Genomic DNA, 9,090 nt, shown 5'->3' with positions numbered 1-9,090 from the left:
TGTAGGCGCGGGAGGACCTGCCCGACCGACTGTGCAGGACGCAGGCGCTGAGAGGGCTGGGCTGCTGAGGGCGCTGGCGGTGGTGCCCTCCCATCTGCTCTCGGGGCAGTGAGCTCCTGCCAGCAGGACCTGGTGGCAGCCTCAGAGCAACCTCCTGCTCCGTTCTCTCTGTCAGTTGCTGGTTTTAACTCTTTAATATCCAGAGGCTGCGAGCAGTGTTAGAGGTATCTTGCCGCAATGGTGACTGTCATTTCGGTTGCTAAGAGCAGGCGTGATGTTTGCGCAGTAGTTTGGGATACTGGGCAGATGCACGGACTGGATTGTTAATGTCCGATGGGTAAGCAAGTACTTTCTTGAGCTGCGTTCTTTAGAGTTGATTCTTCTGTTGTATTCCGTTCTTTTCTAAGGAAGGACACGTACTCTGTAAGGTAAAGAGTGTTTTGTGCCAAATCGCAGCAAAAGAAAATTGGATCTTTGCTGTGCAAATGGGTTTCTCGTGGCCCACTCGCTGTCACCTCAGGCTGCAGTACTTGCCGGCGCAGAGCGTGCATCTGTCCCCGCTGGCTGGTGCTGCGATGGTAGCATCTCACTGGAGTATCTGGGAATAGGTCAGGTGTGACGGACAAGGGCCTTCTGACGCAGGAGGCGTGGGAGGGGCTGTAATGTGAGATTTGGAATAAGTACCAGAGCTGCTTTTGAAGGCTGCTGTAAAGGACAAGATGTCTTCCTTCCATGCTCTTAGGTTTGCAGTGGGGATGAGCAGGACTATCCAGATGCTCTTCTAATACTCTGGAAAGTGGCTAAAAACTTGGCTGGAAGTCACGTGTACTTGGGTGTAGTCATCGGAACTTTGGGGTATGATGTTAGCTCGCTTTCTTTTGTAGCAAGCCTTGCTTGTGATGGCTCCTAACTCTCTCTCTTGCGTTCTGTAGGCACTGGGGAGAGTGGAAAAAGCACGTTCATTAAGCAAATGCGTATAATTCATGGCTCAGGCTACTCTGAAGAGGACAAAAAAGGCTTCACCAAGCTGGTGTACCAAAACATCTTCACTGCCATGCAGTCTATGATCAGGGCCATGGAAACCCTGAAGATTCTGTACAAATATGAACAGAACAAGGTAAGTTTCTCACAATTTTTGCAGGTGTCTGTAGGCAATGGGAATTTTAGTGTTTGACTCCTAAGTTTCAGTTGGTTTGTGTCCTTCTGCGTTGCAGTCTCAACCTCCCTGAACTCTTTCCCATAAACTATTTGTGTTTTTTATGACATTTTGTTAATATCTGGCTCCATTTGCTTGGTTGTGTTGAGGGATAGAGCAACTTTCTTGGGATGGTTTGTGCATAGCGAGTGATGGTAGCAAGGGGTTGGGATAGGATATAGGGCATAGGAGAGCTGTTCTTTTTACTAATTTCAAAGATGCGGTATTGTTAAATATGTCAGACTTCTGCATGAGTTGCATGAATATTTATATTGGAACCTGAAGCTGACAAAATAGAAGCTGGACCCAAAAGACTTCTCTATTGAGAGTTGTCACTGTTACTGCAGTCTATCAGTTTTTCTGATGGGTGCTGACCAAAGTTACAAACCTTTTTTTCCGTTTGTCTCAACCACAAAAATGTGATTTGAGCTGAAGTTTGGCGTCCTGATTTTGGGTCCAGGAATAAATTTTTCAGCCAGATCTGGTCTAAATTATTTTAGCTTTTTTGAGAGAAGACAGTAGGTTTAGTTGGTTTGGGTTTTTTTTTTCAGTGTATTTTGCTGCTTTAATGCTTAGTACTTTAATATTTTTAAGTGAAATTGCATTATATCTATTCTATCACACTGTAACTTGGACCATATTTGTAATGAGTGTTTATAGGGACTGGGTGGTGCACCAGGAGTTCTTGAGTCTGAACACCTCTTCTGCCTTTAGAGAGGTTTTGCATTCTGGGTGATGAGAACAGGCAGGTTGTGAGGGGGCATGGGGAGGCGTTCCAATAGGTCTAATCTGTCAGATTTTACTTACAATAACACGTGCAGAACTTGGCTTTGTTTCTTATTTTTCCTAGTACAGGTGGTATAGGCAAAAGCCCCTGCCTGTGGCAAGTATACCAGAGATTTCAGAAAGCAGCTCGATGCAGATAATAACCTCACAGATGCCATAGCTCTTGTAAGGAGTGTAGTAGTCCTTCCTTTGGGCATTTCTATTTTCTCTCTCAAAGGGACTGTGGATGAAGTATGCTGAAACAATGTCTCTACTGCTATTCAAAATGTAGTTTACGTTTCTTTTTCATAAGAAATCTGAAATAGAAACTTGGTATCCAACTGCAGTTTAACCTCCTCAAAAGCTGGGCAGTCTGTGGTTCAAAGCACTCCGTCATCTAGCGAGCGGTGAAACCTTCTGTTGTTTCACAGCTTATTCCGTGAGGGGGCATATGATGCTGATTTACTGATCTCTGCTGTGTCTTACACGTGTAGTTTACCTGTTGTCCCTCTGGTCTTAGCAGCCTGATCCGTAACCAGCATGTGGATCCTTGAAGTCATAATGTAGGGATTTAGTTCATCTGAGAATTTTATGGCTGCCTGTGACCGATACTGCCCTGCTCCTGACACACCTCCTTCTTTTCTTCCTTTTCTTCCTTTTTTTTCTTTTTTCTTTTCTCCTTCTTTTTTCCTTTTTTTTTGGTCTGTTTTTTTAACTCTGCTTTTCAATCTCCAGGCCAATGCAGTGCTGATCCGGGAAGTGGATGTAGAAAAGGTGATGTCATTTGAGCAGCCATATGTAAGTGCAATTAAAACATTGTGGAATGACCCTGGAATACAAGAGTGTTATGACAGGAGAAGAGAATATCAACTTTCTGATTCAGCTAAGTAGTAAGTATATAATCACTGACATGCACCAGGAGATGGTAGTGATGGTCTAACAAATAACACCTGTCCAATTTCTTTTCCTGAAGCCTAGAGTTTACTTGCAAGGGCAAGAACACTGCTGTAGATTTCACTGTGTAGTTTGTTTAAAGTACTTTTTATCTTTTTCAGTGAGGCAGGTGAGTCTTGCTAAGGTTTTAGACAAGCTACACAGTGTCTGCCGGCTGTGTGTATTGGGATAAAATTCAGGCATATGTGAAGGACACTTTGCCTATATCACCCAGAAGTATCCTTAGGTAAAGTTAAGATGAAAGAGCAGTGAGAGCAGGTAGTTGTTGACTTGTTTGTATCTGGCTCCGCAAAGACAGGGTTTTGCTGGAGATGGGGAAAGCTGTGTTTATTTGGGGATAGGTTTAGATGTGGAAATCCCTTACCATTTGCTACTTTTCATGAGGGTATGAGGTGTTCTGGTGGTGATAAAGACAGTTATTCACACATCTTCTGGATATACCCGAGGCTACGATCTCTACCTGGCACCATCTATGTTGGTCCTGGCTCTTAGGCAGCAGAAGTCGTGTTCTTTCTCTTCTGGTTTGTCCTTTAGCTTACAAGTGTACATGAATGTGTAAGTTAATGGATTTATTATTAATAAAATCCAAGCCTGGTGACATAGGTTCATTTATAAATAGAAAACCTCATATGAGAGTTGATTCTCAAGTGTAAATGTCCACTGTACTTAAACTTTCTTTGTAGTAAAAATTGTCATCCATGTTCCTAAACACAACTGATAAAGTTGTCCTTAATAGAGCTGTGTATCCCCTCAAAGGTGATGACTGGTGAGTTATTGTTCTCCAAAGATGTATTCTTCAGATCACATTTTAAAAGCTTCGGGTGACTTCTGACTTTCTTGTGCTAAGGAAAGACTAAATGTAGCAGTATTTAAATCTGTATATTTATGTGCTGCAACCTAAGGTAGTTTTGTTTTTTTTTTTTTCCCCCCGTTGTGCTTCTTGTAGCTATCTGAGCGATGTGGATCGTATCGCTACACCAGGATATCTACCAACTCAGCAAGATGTGCTACGGGTTAGAGTTCCTACAACCGGTATCATAGAGTACCCCTTTGACCTAGAGAATATTATCTTCAGGTATTGAAGGCGTGTTCTTGTTACAGCTGAACTGAGAGAGGAGTGGTGTGGTTTCAGGAAGGATGAGTTCTGGATTGCTTGGGAGAGTCCAGGTGCTTAGTTGAGAGGCTTGAGAGAACGTATGTGCTGCGATGTTGTGAAGTCTCTGCTGACGGGTGCTCCTGTAATGAGAGTGGTGTGACATTTTATTCTGATTAAGGGAGAACTCCAAGCTGAAGCACTGACTGTCACAGAGCATGCTTTTGAGTCACTGATGCTTAAAGCCCGGCTAACAGTCTCACAGGAATCGGTGTCCTTCCTCGGAAGGCTTGCATTGCTGGCATCTGGGGCTGAAACGGTGGCTTGTGAGGCAGCTGGGTGAACTGTTCATAGTTTAAGCCACCAAGGGGAGGAAGAGGAAGCTTGGTCTGGGCAGTGCTTGACTTTAGGCCTGGCTTGAAGTGTATTTCCCTTTAAGAATGCTTTGCTCAGGCAACTTTGACCATTTATCTCTCCTTCAAAAAGAGACCACTTTTTGTGCAGAAATATTTCTTTGTATGTGATACCTAGCATCTGCCTTTGAAGATGGTTTTCTGTGCCTACCTTTTGCTCTCAGGATGATACCAAAACTTGCTGCCTGTGCTGCTGCAGCAGTAGATGGTATTTGGAGGCTGTAGCTAGCAATCAAACATGGCATAAAGGACACAGTGACGTGCCTGTCCGTTGCAAAGCAATTTTGTCCCTAGCTCTCTAGTACTTACGTGCTCCCTGCCCTTCTCTCCTGCAGTGCTGACATGACAGGAAAGGAATAAAGAAGCCTGCATGCTCTCTCTTAAACCATTCAGTTACAGATATACAGAAAGTTACTGTCTTGGCTTTCTGACCTATGAAATAGGTATATAAGGTTTTATCAAAGGTGGGTCGTGTGTGTTGTACTTGAAGTGAATGAGAAGACAGTTTTAGCATACTATACAGGTGGGACTAGAAACTGAGGAGCTGAAGTGCATAACTGTTAAACAGCACATTCCAAGAAAAGTTTAATAACTAAAGAAAACTCTGTGCGAGAGAAGTTTCGAGACAAGCAGATGCTTTAATAAAAAGTTTGCTTGTTTGGCAGAGCAGAGTTTTGAGGAACTTGTGTTTTCAGACTCAGGACTGCTTTGTAGCAAACCAGAGCAGAATGGAACTAAAAATGGTAATGCTGGTATTTGGAATTTGAATTTGGTGTCACTTGCCGGTGGCCATCTCTTTAGTTTGATGTATTTCTGGAACAGGATATTTTGTAAACTCGTTGGTTTTCTTAGCAAACACGGATTAGTACACCTCCGTGCCAGGTTAACCGGAATGGTAAATGGCCGCATTTGTTCTCATCATGTGCTGGTCCTTGGCATTCGGATGGAGAACTGCAGCGACTTCTGTGATCCTGTATGTATTTCTCTTTCTTAGAATGGTGGACGTTGGAGGTCAAAGATCAGAACGAAGGAAGTGGATCCATTGCTTTGAGAATGTGACTTCCATCATGTTTTTAGTAGCACTTAGTGAATATGACCAAGTTCTGGTGGAATCTGATAACGAGGTAAGCCAAAGAATGGGAACTCTGCAGGAGGGTGGAAGGAAAGGAGGAATGTCTTTCTTGCTTCTTGGTGGTTCCTACCAAAGTGCTTGGTGCCGAGTTGGATTAGCAAGTACTGTTGATTTGGCCTTCAGTTCTTCCCGTTGCAAAGGGAACATAAGCCTCAGTGGGTCATGATGTCCCTGAGAATGGAAAATGCACAGGGCATTCAAATCATCTCTACTTCTCCAGTAATATTCAGATACTCTGAAATTGCTGAGCTCTGTGTGCCTTGGAAGGCACTGTGCAGTGTGCTGGCATGCTCTTAAAAAATCACCCGTTTCTCTTTTCTGGACTGAATTACTTCTTGCTGTGCCTGCTGTCTTGTTAGTGACTGGTCTCTTCGAAGGTGCAGTACTGAATTTGTGCACTTGCTAATAGATTTTAAAAATGCAGTTAGGTGACAGCAGTCACTCCTTTTCTATTAGACGAAACATGTTCACCAAGTATCATGGCCGGTTCTCTCATGTGACTGTCAAAGCATAAGATGACTTTTAAGCCTTTAGATATGGATGGCTTGCCAGTTAAATAAAGCTTGAGTCAATCAGATTTTGCATTTCCTTTACATATACCGGTGCAGCTTGGGCCAGAACATACCAGGCGTCAAAGGATTGTGTATGCAGTATCTGAGATGCTGGATCTACATAGATCCGAGCATGTGTGCAGGTAGCAGAAAGCCATCCTAGTGGTCATTTGTGAAAACAAGGCTTTCTTTTTCTTATTTCAGAACCGGATGGAAGAGAGTAAAGCTCTCTTTCGAACCATTATCACTTATCCATGGTTCCAAAACTCTTCTGTTATCCTCTTTCTCAACAAGAAAGATCTGTTGGAAGACAAGATCCTATATTCGCACCTTGTTGACTATTTCCCAGAGTTTGATGGTGAGTGGTTTTTAAGGAGTAACACTTCATATCTACAAGAAGGGGTGGAGGTGGTTTGGTTAGAATTGTTTTTGTTTTTGAAGAAAACTCAGACTTGGAGATGGGGAAAACATCTTAATTTGAGAAGGAATACCTACCACAATGAGAAGATGTCACAAAAATGTCTTAATCACGTGTAGATAACTGAAATCCAATTAAATGATCAAATAATGAAACTCTCCTAGATGAAGAATTACTTCCCCCCCCAAAAAAAGCACCTCAAAGTATTAAATAATAGTGTAGCTATTAAATAAAAGTAAGACTTTCCTACCTGTATGCTTGCGCATATAACCCATTTCATGAAGGTAACAATTCGACGGTATACTTGACATTTTAAACTCTCTAGTCAAGAGGTGACTTGAATCCTTGTTTCGGGATTTGGTCAAATACCCAAGTTGTTCTAATGATGATGCTGAGGAACCTCAGGTAGCATAAAATCCTTATTAGTGTGCCATCTGTAGTTGTGGGAGAAGTAATACCTGTGACAAAGAGAAATCCTCATATGAAACAAAATTCCTTAGCAAAAATGGCATGTCAAGCTCTTCAGTTAGGTGCATGTAAAGATGGCTCGTAACGCTCCTGTACGGGGCTGAAAATAAAGCAGTGGAGAATGAGATCAGGCAACGCACTTCTTGCCACGCCCTCACGGGTTAACTCTGTTGTTATGTGCTCTAAAAGTACAAGGTAAATGAAGAACTACCGTTTTGCAAACAGCTTGCGTCTTCTAAACAAGTGATGAAATTGTCCCTTGAGTTGTGCTCCCACCCCTGGAGTGTCGTGCACCGTGCTGCCTGAGAGCACGAGCACTCGGCCAAGGCCAGTGGAGGAAAACGTCCCGTTCTTACAGCAGGCTGGGAATGGTTGGTGAGCTTATCGGTCAAATAGTGCCTGCTTCTAGTATAATGCCTTGGGGTCTGCCAAAACTCCCAGCCTTGGTAAAAACGCCTTTTGTAGGTTTTGGTTAGACAGCTGAAAAGCATGAGACATTTCAGCTCCTGGGACTTTTATGCAATAAATGATCTTTCTTTCTTCTTTGTAGCTCTATAACCCATTAGAAAAAGTGCCCTAGCAATTTTTCTGATGGATCAAACTGAGGGATGTGCTTAGCAAAAATCCATTAACTGATGTCTCTGTTTGCTGCAGGCCCACAGAGGGATGCACAGGCAGCCCGTGAGTTCATTCTCAAGATGTTTGTGGATTTAAATCCCGACAGTGATAAAATCATCTATTCTCACTTCACATGTGCCACAGACACAGAAAACATCCGTTTCGTCTTTGCAGCTGTCAAGGACACCATCCTACAGCTCAACCTGAAGGAGTACAACCTGGTTTGACCCCCTCTGCTCTTGGCCCTTTGAGAGGCTTCGTTGTGAAGAAAAGACAAAAAAAAAATTTTAAATATGACAGGAAAAAAGTTTTAATTTTTGATGATGTAATGATTGCAAATTGTCTGATCTGTGGAGTGGCAAGTGCTCAGTGTTATCCTGGGGTCTCATGTCTCTGTCCACAGAGTAGTTGATTTCATATTTTTAACAAATGGCTTTTATTTCACAGTTAACGGGGATATGCCTCATTTCTTCAGCACCTTGCTTACTTCTTAATTTTTGCCAAACAGCTAAGACAGTCTCATCTTGGGCCTTCCTTTGTTGTTTAGTCACTTTTATCCCCCCTTTTCATTCCCATGGTATATATGAAAAAACCCAACAACTTTCCAGCTGAGATAGTGAATTCACTGGACTGTGGGAGTGCAGAATGCTACTGGTCCCTTTGCCTTGTGCTATAGGGTGCCTCTGGTGTAATTTGCTAATCCTGCTTGCTTCCTCCCCTCGCTCCACTCTTTTCCCTTCCCCAGGACACGCTTCGTGGTTCACTGTGATGAAATGTTGGGGAGGAGCGATTGCTCTCCAACTATTGTGCAAAAAAAGAAAAAGGCAAAGCAAACAAAAAAGCCATCACTTTTCCATTCTTTATATGTTCTAGTTCTGAGTTATTTTTTCTTACCAATTATAAAAGGTATGGAGACTGTGATTATTTTTTTTTTTTAAATTATTGATGTTCTATACATAGTTTGCTACGTGTTGCTATATTTTGTTCATGGACTACAAATGATGGAAGCTCTTGGAGCAATAGCTGCTGAGCCTGGGGAAGTGCCTGACTGTAATTGTTTTTTTTAATTTTATTTTGGTTTGGTTTTTTCACACACATACACACATCCCCCCACACCACAAGCGCATATGCGCACACAAGGCTCAATTTGCAGAGAGAAACTATGTTTTGTTGAGTAGAGTATATGACATCAAGTGAGCAACTTCTCTATGCAGCAGATATCAAAAGCACACCGAGTAATTGTGGCATTTAACCATCAGACTTTGGCTGGATTGAAAAATCTTAGTCTCGTGCCACCCTCTAGTTCTTTTCTTGCTGCTAGTAGCAACCAAGCCTTGTTTATTGCATTTTGTGCCAGTGTTTTGAATGACTTTGTAAGAATTCCCCAGTCCTGTCCAGCTTGCAGATTTTCTGAAAGGACTAGAGTTTGTGGGTGGCAAACTTCGGGACGTAGGTAGGATTCTTACTTGAACTGATTGAGGAT

The 9,090-nt window shown here is 42.6% G+C and overlaps 1 protein-coding gene across 2 annotated transcripts; it reads left to right on the top strand.

Annotated features, from left to right (window-relative positions):
- The first annotated feature begins 373 nt into the window (after nt 1-373).
- Nucleotides 374-8,448, top strand: GNA11 (guanine nucleotide binding protein (G protein), alpha 11 (Gq class)). Of its 2 annotated transcripts, XM_009864503.1 has the most exons (7): nt 374-383; nt 930-1,117; nt 2,696-2,850; nt 3,861-3,989; nt 5,415-5,544; nt 6,308-6,461; nt 7,644-8,448. In XM_009864503.1, the coding sequence occupies exons 2-7, from the start codon at nt 971-973 to the stop codon at nt 7,832-7,834; spliced, it is 906 nt and encodes a 301-aa protein (XP_009862805.1). In that variant the 5' UTR covers nt 374-383; nt 930-970; the 3' UTR covers nt 7,835-8,448. The 2 variants fall into 2 exon arrangements, with proteins under 2 accessions (XP_009862805.1, XP_009862803.1); XM_009864501.1 differs by lacking the exon at nt 374-383 and having other exon boundaries at nt 946-1,117; nt 6,308-6,465; nt 7,644-7,759.
- The last annotated feature ends 642 nt before the right edge of the window (nt 8,449-9,090 follow it).

The sequence above is a fragment of the Apaloderma vittatum genome, unplaced genomic scaffold, assembly GCF_000703405.1.
Source record: "Apaloderma vittatum isolate BGI_N311 unplaced genomic scaffold, ASM70340v1 scaffold11272, whole genome shotgun sequence".
Classification (NCBI taxonomy): Eukaryota; Metazoa; Chordata; class Aves; order Trogoniformes; family Trogonidae; genus Apaloderma; species Apaloderma vittatum.
Note: the sequence above shows the minus strand (reverse complement) of the source record. Positions and strands in the feature narration are given on the sequence as shown.

Coding starts and splice junctions, on each gene's coding strand:
- GNA11 (XM_009864503.1), top strand. CDS start 971: ATGCGTATAATTCATGGCTCAGGCTACTCTGAAGAGGACAAAAAAGGC. Junction 5,545..6,307: donor TGGTGGAATCTGATAACGAG/GTAAGCCAAAGA, acceptor TTCTTATTTCAG/AACCGGATGGAAGAGAGTAA. Junction 6,462..7,643: donor CTATTTCCCAGAGTTTGATG/GTGAGTGGTTTT, acceptor TGTTTGCTGCAG/GCCCACAGAGGGATGCACAG.